Source organism: Notechis scutatus, chromosome 4 (assembly GCF_049901735.1).
Source record: "Notechis scutatus isolate UNSWTSFEM ecotype Mainland chromosome 4, rNotScu1.2, whole genome shotgun sequence".
NCBI classification, from domain to species: Eukaryota; Metazoa; Chordata; class Lepidosauria; order Squamata; family Elapidae; genus Notechis; species Notechis scutatus.
In genome coordinates this window covers 10,609,798-10,626,548 of record NC_142012.1, presented here as the reverse complement: position 1 = coordinate 10,626,548, position 16,751 = coordinate 10,609,798, and the positions used below count along the sequence as shown (strand labels likewise).

The window sequence follows — 16,751 nt, the reverse complement described above, 5'->3', positions numbered from 1 at the left end:
TAGACACATTTACTCTATTAAAAAGGATTATCTAATTCCAACAGGTCCAATGGCACCAATAGACTCACAGATACAGCCTCTATCAGACTTTCTAAATAAATAACCAGGTACACTATACAAATACTTTGTTAGCAAGGTGCAGGCAACATTTAGCTTGCATACAAAAGTGCAAGGACAGTTTAGTAAATCGGGTTTTGGTTCTCCTTGTGGCATAGTGGCTAAAATATACCACTTAAGTTATACTCTGTCTGAATGCAGCATTCTATACTAGTTACAAGAGCATACTACCAATCAGTTTTGATTGGTAGCATGCTCTTATAATGAGTATAAAATGCGGCATTCAAACTGAATATAACTTAAGTTCGTCATCTAGTGTATTTGTTATCTTACTCAAAAGTATTCTGTGAAAGCCTTAACCAAAACTGTAACTTCTCACTCATATTGTACACTTTGCATCACACTATCATAGTATGATGGGTATGTATGTATATTTATTTGAATTATAAAAGAGATTGCCAGGCTGCAAAGTGAAGTGCTAGCCTCCAACATCATCTTTATTTCCAGAAACATCTTCAGACCCCTCATGGACCCACATAAGTTTTATGGTATGGCTGTATTTTATGGTATGGCTTAGTATTTCTTTTTATTATACCCCCTTCCTCTGAAACAGGGCAAGAATAAACAAGAACAGCAGAAAGGAGTGGCAGTAATATTCTATAAATTAATGCTTTGTATCCCATTATGACCTCCGTGGCCTCCACATTATGAATAGGCAATGCCTCTCAGCAACCATTTTGCAATTTCAGTTCACTTCAAAATTCTCAGTGTCACCACTGGATTATAACAAGTATTAACGTTATCTAATACTTAATTTATACTCCAGATAAATACTGTTTATAAAGAGCCTTGAACATCTAGGGGAAGCTCAATAAGACAAATCTCTGAAGGATGCAGTTTTTAATGGCAGCATTGTTTTTGTTATTTTACAGAGTTGAGGAGAAAAGGATTACACTTACAATTTCCTTACAACCCAGCCATACCTGTTCCATAAGAATCATAATTTACTCGTAAATATCTAGAATACCAAAAAACTCAGATTTTCAGCATATATAAACTCACCAGTTTATCCTAACAATAATCAAGTACTTCTGCAAGTTTTATATCAAATCCAGGCACAATGTATCTGACTGCAAGGCACCTTCTTTCTCTCTCCCCCTCTGCTTTTTTGTACAATATATAATTAACCTATGCCCACAAACCAACTTGTACATCTTTTTCCCACTGTCAACTTTATATCTGAAATCTACAGTGCTGCATGCAAAACTTTCCAAAGTGAAAGCTGCCTTATTCTGTTTCAACAAAAACAAAAATGAAGTACTTTGTCACACTTGAAGAGCATCAAATTTTAGACTGTACTTTTTACAATTCCTTAAAATTCTCAGTTACTTTACAAATTAATCACACTACAAACTAAAAGCAGTCTGTCGTGTTGTTATTTGTAGGAAAAGCAAGCCATTCTTTCAGGACAAATCCTTTCATTATTTTAACTACAAATATGAGTAGAAAAGAGTCATTAGTGAAACTCACAAATGTGGAAAATATTTCTCCTTTGCATTTAATTACACCATATAAAGTCATGTTTCCTTAAAAATGCTAAATTTGTTTTGAATACCACTTTAACCTACCGCTGGAATCCCCCTTCCCCCAGCAGGAATCCCCCTTCTTCCAAACATAAGAGTTTTATTTTAAACATGCAAAAGGTTCAACAATAGGAATCATTTTTAGCCAAACAAAACAATTATAATGTACTTCATGTACATTTGCCTTTGAAGATGGCTTGGAAATTTAAATTGGTTCAGCATGTGACCATCCGGAGGCTGGGAAATCTGAACATGTAACACTTCTTCTGAACTAATTGTATGAGTTACAAACCTGCTTTCAGGCCAAGTTCATGGTGTTGTTAATAAATGGCTTATTCTTATGTTACCATCCTTGTATAGACATTTACAGTGACATTGGTCAAATGCATTGATCAAATGCCCTCTAAATAAAATTATTTATACATACAAATATGACAAGGACCTTTCTGAAAGTGATAGGCCCATAAGTAAATAATCTTTTTGCTGTTATTTGGTGTTCAACTATCTTAATGAGCAACCTTTAGATGACTCCTGAAAATGAATTTCTAAACTTTAGAATGCAAACAGCTTATAAAATTCAGTCATCTTGCTTAACTATATTTTTATGTACTTATCTCCAGTACTTAATTTGTTATCTTGTATCTGCATCTCTATACACCATTCTGGGAGAAACAGACCCTATAACTCACTTACAACCACCCTCAATAATAGTAGTTGTGCACCCAGAATCTTGAGCTGATTACCAATGGATTTACAATACCCTTAACCCTTATGTAGAGGTTCACATGATGAATGTAAACCATTAAAGTGGACCTTGACATCCTCTGACCATGTCAAACAAAAAGAAGACAAGCTTTTATATTTATTTGATCGACAAGCTTAAGAGTGACTTTGGGCCAGTCACTCTCTCTCTCAGCCCAACCCACCTCACATGGGGATTTCCTGTGGGGAAAACAAGAGACGGAAGTATTACATATACCCACTGCCTTGTGATACATAGATGACAGATAGATGATAGTTAAATAGAGATAGATAGATAGCTATAGATCAGGGGTGTGAGTTTGACAGCCCTGCTATAGATGAAAGAAAGAAAAGGAAAGGAAAAAAGGAGAGATAGAAGAGACAGAGAGAGAGAGATGAGATAGGTAGATGGGAGATGAGATAGGTGTGTGTGTGTGAGAGAGAGAGAGGGAGAGAGATAGGTAGAGGAGAGAGAGATGAGATGATAGACAGACAGCTTAAAATTGAATATAACAAACTGCCTATCTCAAATCCTTGGTAGCCTAAGTGGATAAAATGCCAAACCCAATCTAAACATCTGATTACTATCAACCATTATTTATATATGTGGGTGTGGGTGTTTATGTATGTATATACATATACACACAATTTCCTCCTTTCCTTTACCCATCCTTCCCCTTCCAAACGAGCATCTTTCCATCCTCTTTCCATTCCAACGACCAACTTCGCTGCAGGAAGCACAGAAAGAGAGAGAGAGAACCCTTGAAACAGGACTACAATAAGCCAACATTTCAACTTAGCCCAACGCTGCCATAGAGATACCATTCGATTCCAGTCAAACCATTTCCCCTTTGGGGAACTGACCCCACCACCAGGCCTCGAAGCCCCCCCACCCAACCCATCCATGCCTCCCTATTACCCCCCACTAACCCCCCCCCACACACACACACCCCCCAATGCCTGGGTTTGTGCTCGGTTCCCAGGGAGTCATACATCCCCACACCCCATAGACACACACCCAGGCCACCCCTTCGGTGGAGGAGGAGGGAGGGGGAGAGAAACCAAAGCTTTGCGCCTCAGCAACCCCTTTTCCTACAGCAGCGCCCCGGGGAGAAAAGGCAGAAGCGGGACGTGAGGAGGAGGGGAAGCCCACACAGTCGGCAACTTCTGCCTTTCGTCCTGAGAGATCGAGCGGGCCCTACGAGAAGCGGGGGGTAAGGACCCGCCTGTCACACCCGCCGGGAGTTCCTTCGGGTCCGCCAGAAACGCGAGGGCGAGGAAGGGAAGCGGCGTCGGGCGGCCCCCAGGCCTCGGCGACCGGTAAGCCATGCTCACCTTCGGCCAGCACCTCCTCCACCGTGACCTGGAAGCGCCCCACGGCGAAGACCCTGCTGCTGCCCACCGCCAGGGAGCCCGAGACTCCGATGCCGCCGCCGCCTCCGATGCCGCCGCCGCCGCCTCCAGCCGCCGGTGCCCCGCCGATGCCTCCGGGGCTGCCGCCGGTGCCGTCAGACTTGGGCATCCGAGAAAACTTCTTCATGGCGGGAGAGACGCGAGGAAGCGACCGGACGAGGACGAAGACCGGGCGCCGCCCGCTCTTTTCCCTCACCGAAGGGACTGCACCGCCCGCCCGCCCGTCCCCGCACTGGGGAAGCCCGAGGCGACCGCCGCGCCCCCTCCCCCCTTTTTTTTCCTTCCTCGCCTCACATGCCCAGCCGAAGGGCCCCTTGCGAGGGAAGCCGAGCTTAAGCCCGGCGGCGGACGCCCCCGCTCGCAAACCCAGCAGCAGCAGCAGCGCCGCCGCCTCGCGCCCCGAACCCGCCTCACGGGCGCTGAGGGAAAGGAGCCGCCCCCCCTCTCCACCCCCTCGGACGGGCGCGCACCGCAGCCCACAAGGGCGCAGGCGTTCCGCTGAGGGGCGTGCGTGCGCGCGCGCGCCTATGGCTCGTTCGCTGGTTGGCGCGCCGGGGAGGTTTGGGGGGGCGGGGCCCAGCAGGGAAAAGGAGGGGGCGTGACTTGGGGGGGGGTATATATGGCGCGAGGGGGGGGGAAGGATGCGTCTCCAACTTGAGAGGAAAGTTCGCGCAGGCGTGCTGCTGATTTTTCCTCTTTCTTTCTCCTCCCCCCACCCCCCTTCCTCGCCGTCTCCCCTTCTCCTCCTTCCTATTATTTCCCGCTGCCGGAAGTGAGGTTCGGCGTGCCCGGAGGAGCACGTGCTAGAGGGGCTGGAGGAGGGCGGTAGCGGAGGGTAGTCCCTCCGCCGCTGAGCGAGTCGCTGGTGGTTGCTGCGGTTCTTGGGGAAGGCGCGTGGGGTTGACTGCCTATCGGCTGGAGGTCTCCCCCCCCCCCGTGCAAGGGGACTACAGTTCCCATCACTTTCACCCGTGCCAAGGGACTGCAGTTCCCATAATGTTCCCCCTGCAAAGGGTCTGGCAGTTCCCATCATTTTCTCTTGTGCAAGGGGACTACAGTTCCCATCACCTCCCGTGCCAAGGGACTGCAGTTCCCATCATCTTCCCCACTGTGCCTTAGAAAGGGCTGAACCTCTTCCTGGGGGAAACTTGGCTCAAGTCTATCCTTGGCTCACTGTGTGGTGTGAAGCTCTGAATCCAACCTAAGAGGGAAAAAACAACAACCAAAGATGAGATATATGCATATAATCCTCTTGGCTCAGGATACCAAATTAATAAAGCATGCGTGTTCCTTGCATCAGGAGAGCACCAAGCTGGAAAAGACTCAAGATTGAAGCTCTGCCTTTCTTGAGGCAAGTTTTTTGCAACATCTGTTTGGGTTTTAGTGCCAAAATGGATGATTAAGCAACACTTTATATGCATGCAAAGTAGATTTGCAGAACTTGCTGGACCGAGGACAGTTCTGTAAAAACTTTCTGCATGAATAGTACAGAGTTACAGGAAAGGAGGCAAAATTGAAACAGCCCCCCCTCAACAGAGGGTGAGGGATATGACATCATCTATCTCTAATCTACAACACAGTCCCTTCAACAGTTCCAAGAAGGCTCCACACCCTTTTGCACCCCTCAGGTAACCCTGAGGACACAGACAAACCCCCAAGTGGCCAGAACGACTCCTTAAAAGAAAGCAAATGACCAGCTGTCTGCAAGGAATGTTGAGACTCTAGAACAGTGCAGAGAAGAGCAACCAGAATGAGATTAGGAGACTGGAGGCTAAAATATTGAGAATGGTTGCAGGAACTGGGCATGGCTAGTCTAGTGAAGAGAAGGACCAGGGGAGACATGATAGCAGTCTTCCAATATTTGAGGGGCTGCCACAGAGAGGAGGAAGGGGTCAAGCTATTTTCCAAAGCAGCTGAAGGCCATAGAAGGAATGATGGATGGAAACTGATCAAGGAGAGATTCAACTTGGAAATAAGGAGAAATTTTCTGACCGTGAAAACAACCGATGGAACAGAAGTTGCCCTCGGAAGTTGTGGGAGCTTCATCACTGGAGGCTTTCAAGAGGTGATTGGGCTGCCATCTGTTGGAAATGGTATAGGGCCTCCTGCTTGGGCAGGGGGTTGGACTAGATGACCTACAAGGTCTCTTCCAACTCTGTTGTTATTATTAAGAATATAAATCCTTCCATTCCCCACCATCCAATCGGAGCTGAAGGAGCTTCTTGGATGAGAAGCGAAACGTCTTCAAAGAAAAACAAGGAAGTCAAGTTGCCTCCTGAAAAAGCACCATTGGGACTACAGAGTTACAGATAGCCCTCAACTTTCTACCACAATTCAACCCAAAATTTCCATTGCTATGCCAGGCACTTGTTAAAATTGAGTCATGCCATGTTTTGTTACCTTTTTGCCTTAGTTAAGTGAATCACTGTAATTGTGAATCATACTGTTGTTAAGCAAACCTGGTTTTCCCCATTGACTTGACTTGTCAGAAGCCAGCTGGGAAGGTTACCAATGGGGAATCAAATTAAATCCTGAGATAGTGCAACTGCCATAAATACATGCTAGTTGCCAAGTGGCCAAATTTTAATCAGATGCCCCTAAGGAGGCTGCAGTGGTTATAAGTGTGAAAACTGGTCAACGCCATTGTAACTTCAGTGCCTTTGTAACTTCAAACTGTAAACTTCAGTGAATGGTTTTTATTGGAGAAATACCTGGGTGCAAAAGAACATGCAAAATGGAATAATGGCCTGTTTGTGATTGATTGAATGAATGAATGCTTTATTGGCCAAGTGTGATTAGACACACAAAGAATTTGTCTTGGTGCAAATGTTCTCAGCGTACATAAAAGAAAAGATACATTCGTCAAGAATCATCAAGTACAACACTTAATAATAGTCATAGGGTACAAATAAGTAATCGAATCATACTAGGAAACAGTCAGTAGAAATCATAAGGATACAAGCAACAAAGTTACATACAGTCATAAGTAGGAGGAGATGGGTGAAAGGAAGGATGGGAGGATTAATATAGTACTGCAGACTTAATAGTTTGACAGTGTTGAGGGAATTATTTGTTTAGCAGAGTGATGCCATTCAGAGAAAAACTGCTCTTGTATCTAGTTGTTCTGGTGTGCAGTGCCCTATAGGAGTGATGGCGAACCTTTTCCAGCACCAAGTGCCAAAATGGGAGTGCGTGTATGCATGCCGGAAACTGGAAGAGTAACTCCCTAGTGCACCACACAGGAGCACCAGAAACTGGAAGCTCAGCTTCCTGGCACGCACATGTTCTAACGCACATGCGTGTGCAAAGCTGAGGTGGTATTCAGCAGGTTCTGACTAGTTCTGAAGAACTGGTAGTGGAAATTTTCAGTAGTTCGGAGAACCAGCCAATACCACCTCTGACAGCCCTACTGCTTATTTTGGAGCCTCCAAAAATACAAGACTGGGTCTTATTTTCAGGGAAACACGGTATTATCTTTGAGAAAATTTGGAGAATTAACTCACTGAAGGAAAGCAAAGTGCCTTTATCTGAAAGGGAGTGACAGGGAAGGTGTGGAATCTCGCAGGAATACAAACTTGAACCAGCCTGATACCAATTCCCTGGAAACCTCTGCAAATAGATCAAAAAGAAATCATTATCCGTTTATAAGCCCCTTGAAAACATTGCAGTAATTTTCAGCAAAGAGTTTGCCAAGAACAAGTACTGCTCAACTCCCTTGATCTCATTTGTTTACTTTCTTAATAGATCGAGGGAAGGGGGGATGACGTACTTAATCATTTTGAGTTCAAGACAGTAGGAATGAAAGAACAACCTGTTCACTGTTGCTTTGATTATTGTGGCATCAGAAATACGATGGTATTGTGATGGAGGACGGGAGGAAGCCAAAATAGAGTTTCTGGTAATCTTAGAAAAGATAAATGGAGAAGAAAGGCATGGGGTGTAGGCATCTGTAGAAATATCTAGGAAATTAAAGGAAACGCACAGGTACTAATGAGGGATGAAGCATTTAAAGAAAAAGGCAGATCTTGATTAGCCCACACATAAATCAGACTGGGAAGAATTACCTTTACAAGTCGTCCTCATTTACCACAGTAGTGGGATTAAAAAAAATTTACTACCAGTTCTGTAGGTGTGGCTTGGTGGGTGTGCTATGACTTGCGGGCTTGGCAGGGGAAGGATACTGCAAAATCCCCCTTCCCTCCCCACCCCACTAACCTGCTTTCCAGCCCTGTTCTCCTGTGAAGGGCAACAAAGATCAGCTGGGACTTGGGAGGCAGAGGATAGATCGGGGCGGGGCCAGTCGGAGGTGGTATTTGCCAGTTCTCCGAACTACTCAAAATTTCCGCTACCGGTTCTCCAGAACTGGTCAGAACCTGCTGAATACCACCTCTGATATACCAACTGTCTCATACACCAACCATTTAGGTCTCCAAACTTGGCAACTTTAAAACTTGTGGACTTCAACTCCCAGAATTCCTCAGCCAGAATCTGAGAAAACATGTTCATAGCTGTTTGAGGAATTCTGGGAATTGAAGTCTTAAACCCATCTTAAAGTTACCACATTTGGGGACCCCTGAGTTACAATGGTGAGGAAAAAAAATAACTTCAACCAACCCTCTCACTGATAACCTTCTTAGGTCTATAATACAGAGGAAAGCTGAAGAGAATAAACTAATAGAAATGCTCAACGTCCAGATATTAAACTCCGCTTAAAGGAATCCATTTCAACTACCTCTAGAACAGGAATGTCAAACTTGATTTCATTATGGGCCACATCAGGGTTGTGTTTGATCTCAGGGGGCCAGAGTGGGTGTGGCCAGCATGGGGTCACTTGTGTTGGGGGGCACCTGTGGCGACCCAAAACGCTCTGCCAGCGAAAACGGATTCCCACGCTTTGTTTTCATCTGGGTAGGCCTCCTGCAAATCTCTGCCAGCAAAAACGGAGCTCGGGGGCCACGTGTGGCCCTCCCGAACTCCATTTTCGCTGGCACAGCAACATGGGCCTGTCCTTCACTATTTCCAGGGTGGCCCTACGGGCCAAATCTGGACCCCGGGCCTTGAGTTTGATACCCTGCTCTAGAAGTATTTATCTGGAAAATTAACTCTCGAGTTGCATTGGAAAGCCATCCAGAACGATCATCAGGGATGTAAATAAAGGATTTCATCACCCATTTTCCTTGCTTTTCTTTAAAATAACAGACATTTTACTGTCACTTCTTGACTGACCCCAGCAGTTTCCGAGAAGTCACCTGTAGGACGACATTGCCACTGGTTAAAGCAGGTATCGGCTAAATAAAGCTACCAAACACATAACACAACCTCATTTATCTTTAAAGCCATCTACAGTCATCCAAGATAATAGTTTCAGCTGTGTCCTTGAAAAAGGGAGAACTGGAGGACAGGTACCGTGTTTTTCCGACAATACGCCCCCCCCCAATAGGAAGGCCCAGCGCTGTTTTATTGGCATGAGTGAAATTAAGCCCTGCCCCCCAAATTTGGACCTATTTAGGGGAGGGGCAGGGGGCGCTGGGAGGCGGGAGGGGCAAACTTGCCATTAGGAGCGGTCCGCGGGCAGCTACGCCTCGCCACCAGGCCACTCCTAACAGCCAATCATGGCGGAGCGTGAAGAGCTCCCTACTACCACCAAGCACCTTTGCCACAGACCCAGGTATGGTGCTGGATGCAGGCCAGGTCAGCAGGCAGGCAGGCGGCGGCGTGGGTGGCAGCAGCGGCAGGAGGACACTTTGCGTCACAGGACCTTCGTCAGCCGCCGCTTCTTCTGCAGCCGTCGCTTTCCCTTCTGCCCTCGCCGCGGCTTATGTCACGTTCGGAGTGCTGCAAGCAGCAGCTGGACACACCCCGCTGCTGATGAGAACCGCCTGCCCTTCTGCAGGGCATTGCTTTGCTTGACAGCGGCTGCGTCAAGTAAATGGACCAAGCTGCTCCATTTTTATGACCTTTCTTGTCACAATTGTTAAGTGAATCACTGCAGTTAAATTAGCAACATGGTTGTTAAGGGAATCTGGCTTCCCCATTGACTTGCAGGTCGCAAAAGGGGATCACATGACCTCGGGACACTGCATCTGTCATAAATGTGAACCAGCTGCCAAGTGTCTGAATTTGGGTCACATGACCACAGGGAGGCTGCAACAGTCGTGCATGATGGATACTTTAGTGCTGTTGTAACTTTGAATAGTCACTAAATGAACTGTTGTAAGTTGAGGACTACCTATAGCTGTGATGGCAAACCTATGGCACGCGTGCCACAGGTGGCACGCAGAGCCATTTGTGCCAGCACACGAGCTGCAGGCAAACTTACCTCACTGCCCATGCATGTGCCTCACAGCTGATTTTTGGCTGGTTTGAGGCCTCTTTCAGCCTCCCAGAGGCTTGAGGAAGACTTCTGCAGGCTTCTGCAAGCTTTGCAGACTGAAAACTAGCCCCGTTCCGTCACTTCCGGTATTTTCAGAAAAACAGGAAGTGACAAAACGGGGCTAGTTTTCGGCCTGCAAAGCTTGCAGAAGCCTGCAGAAGCCTTCCTCAAGCCTTTGGGAGGCCGAAAAAGGCCTCAAACTGGCTGAAAATCAGCTGTGAGGCACAGTGCAGGTAAGGGGGTGGCGGGGTGGGTGGAGGATTGCACGCACATGCGTGGGGGCACACATTGCCTTCTGGGTGCTGGCACACGAGCGCAAACTTGCCAGCATGGGCACAATTTTGGCACAGGAGTCCAAAAAGGCTAGCCACCACTGACCTATAGACTACCTATAGTCTAGGCAAAGTGATGCAGACGCATTGTTGATAATTGGTAGAAGACAGCAATGGATAACTGCCTGTTGTATCTCTGGTTTTCCTTGGCATATCCACAAATGGTCTTCGGTTGTGATGTAAGCTACGGCTACGGGATTCAACTGTCCATCCAATTCAGATGTCCCAAAGGTGCTTTTTTTTTTTTTTTCAAGAAACAACTGGTCTTCCTTGTTTTTCTTTGAAGACGTTTCGCTTCTTATCCAAGCAGATTCTTTGGCTCTGACTGGATGGTGGGGAATTCCAGTCAGAGCTGAAGAAGCTTCTTGGATGAGAAGCAGAACATCTTCAAAGAAAAACCAGAAAGTCCAGTTGCCTCTTGAAAAAAGCACCTTTGGGGCAGCCGTGACCTGGATGACTAAGAATCTCCATACATATCTAATTCAGATCTGTCCGTGGAAGAGAAAGAAAATAATTTTGCACTTTACTTTAGGCTCCAAAAGCCTTGATTAGTTTGTATATCTGGCTGAGCACACAAATATGTTGGATCCCCAGAAGAATTCATGGTGGCACTTACCAGTACATAAAATCCTCAACCGAATTGCACATTCTGCTTAATTTCTGTCTTCATGAAATCAATCGATAGCTTTGCTGTGAGCTTCTTTCTTCTCCCAAGGGGGAAAAGGCTATGTCTCTCCAAGGACAGGCAATCCTTGACTTACAACAATTCATTTAGTGACCATTCAAAGCTACAGCAGCCCTGAAAAAAAAGGGACTTGCAACCATTTTTCACACTTTCACATTGCAGCGTCTCCATGGTCATGTGATCCAAATTCAGACGCTTGGCAGCTGACTCATATTTATGATGGCTGCAGTGTCCTGGGGTCACGTGATCCCCTTTTGCGACCTTCTGACAACGAAAGTCAAAGGGGAAGCCAGATTCACTTAACAACCACTACAATGGTTCACTTAACTGTGGCTAGAAAGAGCTTAAAATGGGACAAAATTCACTTAAATGCTCACTTGGGAACAGAAATGTTGTGGTCATAAGTCAAGGACTACCTGCATGGTAATTAATAGCATCCTCTAGCACAGTGGTCGCCAACCAGGGACCACTGGTGGTCTGTGAGAAAATGTTGGTGGTCTGCAGAGAAATGTCACCCCAAAAGCAATTAATCCAAGCTGTGCAGGAACACAAGGCTGGGCCGCCCATGTGGCCCACGGGAACACAAGGCTTGCATCAATTGCATTGCAAACAACACGAGGTAGTGAGGGGAGAGGGGAAGGGGAGGAGGGGAAATTGCCCCACTTGCCCCACATGCCTGGCCTAGCCATGGGGCTGCTTCTTTCTGCTTCTTTCTTCTTCTGTTTTTGGCTGCACGCAAGGAAAGCAACAAAAATCTTTCTTTCTCTCCCCCAAACTCTGTCAGAAATGAGTCTTTGGGACCCTGCAAGGCATCCTGCTCCAAGAGGCTGCACCGGCAAAGACTAATTTCCAGAGGAGTTTGGGGGAGAGAAAGAAAGACTTCTGCTGCTTTCCTTGCATGAAGCCAAAAGTTTCTCTCTCCCCCTGAGAACGGAGCTGGAGACAGTATCCTGTGAACCCAAATAAAGAATGATCGATCAGTAGGAAAACGGGGTAGGGAATTTTCCAGCAGACTTTTTTCGGGTTATTCCCAGGGTCTCTGGTTCGTGGGATTTAAAATTATGAGTTTGGTGGTCCCTGAAGTCCAAAAGGTTGGCGACCCCTGCTCTAGCACAGTGTTGGCAAACATCTCATCATGGGAACGTGTGCTTACACGCACGGGAGCAAGCACCGAAAACCAGAAGAGCAGCTGTCCGGCGCGCACACACGGGACCTCCAGAAACCAGAACAGCTCCCTAGCACACATACGCGTGCCAGGAAGCTGAGCTTCCAGTTTCCAGCACTCCCACACGCACAAAGACCAGCCGGAATCCGGAAGAGCAACGTGCGATGGCTGGTGTGCCTGGAGAGATCGGTTCTGCGTTCCCCTTCCCGGCCCACGTACCATAGGTTCACCATCACGGCTCTAGTATCATGCAACCATTGTTGTTTCAACAGAGCTTTAACAAGGACAGAGTTTATATGGCTTCCAAGATGGTGCCAGAAGATGCTAGAATAAAGCCTGTTTAAGAAAATGGGCAGAAAGATAACGTTCTCTCTTTGCTTTAATTGTATCTGCCATACAGCCCTCAGCAGATCATCCTTGAGGGCCTTCAACTGCTGAAAGGTTCCCCTCCTTGTACCATGCACAGAGAGGACGGAATTTGTACCCATAAATTGATTTAACTTACAATTCTCACACAGTTTCTAGCTTTATACAGGAGCCTTGGTCAAAGGCCACCTGAGAATTTCTTCTTACTTAGCCCATTAACTTCCTGATTGTCTCCTTAGAAACAATAAACAGAATAGGTGATTGTGTAAACACCTGGGCATTCCAGGTCCCTGTACGTCTTGCTAAAACAGGTCTGTGCCAATTAGTGAGAGCGTGTGAACCGAGAGTTTTGTGGATTGCTGTGGGGCTTTTTAAAATCAGAACGAAGAGTCAGAACTGGGAGAGTTGCGTTACTATTATTAATCTGTGGGAACTCAAAATGTTGGAAGGTGATACATCAAGAATTAGAATTAGTATCCTTGTATTGGCCACACAGGGAATTTGTTGGTTACTTAATGCAAAAACTGAACCTTTGGAAAGAAACCTTCCTTCCTTCCTTCCTCCTAAAGACATTAACAAAAAATATCATTGGACGGTGGGGGAAAAAGGACAAGAGTTTGCCAGATATCTGTATGCTGTACTTGAGATTAAAATGTTTGTTAAAATGTTTTAGCTAAATAATTCAACCTATTTCCAATTCAGTGGATAGAGTAGCTTAACAAATTATACACAAACGTTTATAGCTGCTCAGAGTCACTCTGTAGGGGAGATGGGTGACATAAAATAGCAATAGCACTTAGCACTTAGAGTTATATACCGCTTCACAGTGTTTTACAGCCCTCTCTAAGCAGTTTACAGAGTCAGCCTCTTGCCCCCAACAATTTGAGTCCTCATTTTACCCACCTCGGAAGGAGGGAAGGCTGAGTCAACCTGGCGCCTGGTGAGATTCAATCTGCCAAATTGCAGTCAGCCGGCTGTCAGAAGAAGTAGCCTGCAGTACTGCACTCTGACCACTGTGCCACCCTGGCTCTATTAAAAAGTTAATAAATAAATAAAAATAAAATATACAAAATATACAAACACAGCTTTTTGGCATCTCTTAACTGTTTCACTTCTTCCATCCTTGACTCATGCAGTTCCTCTCAGTAGTTTCGTTTTTGGCGTCACTAAGAGTTCTTCTACCTTTTGCCTAAGATGGAACTAGAACTCTCAGCCTTCTGGTGATGTGTCCAACATCAACTAATCAACTTTCATGACTAAGTGGGACTAGAACTCTCAGTCTCTTGGTGTTTGGCCCAACATCAACCAATCGACTTTCATGACTAAGTGGGACTAGAACTCTCAGTCTCTTGGTGATTGGCCCAACATCAACCAATCGACTTTCATGACTAAGTGGGACTAGAACTCTCAGTCTCTTGGTGATTGGCCCAACATCAACCAATCGACTTTCATGACTAAGTGGGATTAGAACTCTCAGTCTCTTGGTGATTGGCCCAACATCAACCAATTAACTTTCATGACTAAGTGGGATTAGAACTCTCAGTCTCTTGGTGATTGGCCCAACATTAACCAACTGACTTTCATGACTAGGTGGGACTAGAACATACGGTCTCCCGGTTTCTAGCCTGATGCCTTACCCACTAGACCAGAGGTATCAAACTCACATTGTCACAGCAGCATCATGTGACTTATCAGGATTTTTTTCCCCCTTCGCTTAACTGGGTGTAGGCGTGGCTAGCACATGATGCAACTGGCCCACGGGCTGGGAGTCCAACAGCCCTGCACTAGACCAAGTTGGCCCTCAATTCTACGACTTTTATACATTCAGTGCCACAGTACATAGGAACTGGGCATGTCTAGTAAAGAGAAGGACCAGGGGAGACATGATAGCAGTCTTCCAATATTTGAGGGGCTGCCACAGACAGGAGAGGGTCAAGCTATTTTCTAAAGTGCCTGTAGGCCAGACAAGGAATAATGGATGGAAACTGAACAAGGAGAGATTCAACCTGGAAATAAGGAGAAACTTTCTGACATTGAGAAGAATCAACCCATGGTTACAGAAGTTGCCCTCGGAAGTTGTGGGAGCATCATCACTTGAGACTTTCAAGGAGAGATTGGACTGCCATTTGTCAGAAATGGTGTAGGGTCTCCCGCTTGGGCAGGGGGTTGGACTAGATGACCTACAAGGTCCCTTCCAACTCTGATTATCTGTTATGTGGCATTCCACTTCGAAAGTCATTTTGGGATAAATACATTGCTGGTATGGGGAATATATTACTGGCTAAATTGCAAGGTTCAGATGCTAAGAAGAACATTCAGGCTAAGGCAACGAGGCCACTAAATCATCTTTGCTGCTTCTGATAAGTGGGAAAGGAAAAGCCAAGGAGATAAAACAAAATAACAACGAGTCTTATTGGCAGGTCCCTGCAATTAACAGTAAGTGTTAGAATCTGTTTTATAACAAGTCTTAATGAGCTTCCTAATGATACGGTCTTAATAACTAAGCAAAGAAGTTATATTTATTTTAGCAGTTGCTACTTAAGGCTTTGTTAAATACAACTCTGAGAATTTATCCTTAGGCAAATCGAAGTGGATAAAACTACAATAGCATCTATTCTAGGCTCTACCATTACAACCCCATCTCTCAAGTTATGTGATGTCTGAGCATAAAAACCGAGACATTAATAAATATAAATAGTTGTTGAGTTATGAAAACTCAATAAAAACTCTGGATAAGAATTCAAGAAAGGAAGCAGTCAGTCATAGAATCATAGAGTTAGATTATCTAATACAACCCTGTATCTAATACAGAATTCATCAGAGCATTGTCAAAGATAAGCATTGAGCCTAGTGGTTAAAGAGCTGGGCTAGAAACTAGGAGACATGAGTTCTAGTCCCACTTAGTCATAAAAGCAGGTTGGTCAATGTTGAGCCAATCACCAGGAGACTTCTAATCCCACTTTAGGCATGAAAGCCAGATTGTTGATATTGGGCCAGTCACCAGAGACTGAGAGTTCTAATCCCACTTTAGGCATGAAAGTAAGTTGGTTGACATTGGCCAATCACCAGTTGACTCAGAGTTCTAATCCCACTTTAGGCCTAAAAACTGGCTGGGTGACTTTGGGCCAGTCACTCTCTCTCTCTCTCAGCCCAACTCACCTCACGGGGTAGTTATGGGGAAAATAGGAGGAAAGTGTGTTCACCACATTGAGTTATTTGTAAAAATAACAATGGTGGGATAACATAAATAAAAACAGTCACATTATCTTATTCTGTTTCCTCTTCTGACAGGCCAAATAAGCCCTTGAGTTCATTGCCTTCCCTGGTTATCTTCTCTTGGGACAGCCTCTCAGATGTTTGGTGTCTTTCTGTCAGGGAATTGCATAGCAACTGTCCAAATGAAGTCAAACAAAAACACTGACACAGAGTTGTAGTTTTACATAAATAAATATATTTGACATTTACATTTACAGCAGACAAGATAGTCAGGAACATCATGAGGTAAATTCAAACAGAATAACACAAAAAGAAAAAAAAGGCAGGAAAAAGGGAAACTGCCCCTTTACACCCACAGCAACCAATCATTAGCGTTGATTGCCTCATGCATGCATCAGCACTCTCTAATTCAGGGGTGTCAAACTCGCAGCCTCACGGCAGCGTCACATGACGTATTGAGACTTTTTCCCTTCTCTAAACTGGGCAAGGGCGTGGCCAGCGCGGGACGCATCTGGGCCGTGGGCCGCGAGTTTGACAGCCGTGCTTTAACTCATCAACTACAATTGTGTGTTCTGACCCATTGTACACTTTACTATTCCAGCTATTAAATTTAATATCCTAACACTTTCCAGGTTGTGGGGGTTGTAGACCAGTATCTACCATGCCTCTCTCAAAATGGGGACCATCCCAAGAGATCTGCCCATCTAGTCTTAAATGACAGTGAGATATTTACAACAGATAACACCTGACTTTTCACTGTCTGGATCTTAAACTTTGCTCTCTTGTCTTGTCTGCTTGGAATCACACAGAGAACTCAAAC

At 45.5% G+C, this 16,751-nt stretch overlaps 2 protein-coding genes across 4 annotated transcripts in view; one reads left to right on the top strand and one right to left on the bottom strand.

The window, feature by feature from the left end:
* BMP2K (BMP2 inducible kinase) overlaps nt 1-4,286 on the bottom strand; it is a 57,509-nt gene extending 53,223 nt beyond the window's left edge. For 2 of the 3 annotated variants that reach the window (XM_087962752.1, XM_026676452.2), the window contains exon 1: nt 3,717-4,281. In XM_087962752.1, the coding sequence (XP_087818878.1) occupies nt 3,717-3,921 (205 nt within the window). In that variant the 5' untranslated portion in view covers nt 3,922-4,281. Of the gene's footprint in view, nt 1-3,716 lie in introns of all 3 variants that reach the window. The other variant, XM_026676451.2, reaches the window with a different exon arrangement.
* The window catches only part of PAQR3 (progestin and adipoQ receptor family member 3), a 360,815-nt gene that overhangs the window by 68,517 nt on the left and 275,547 nt on the right, over nt 1-16,751 (top strand). The window lies entirely within an intron of this gene.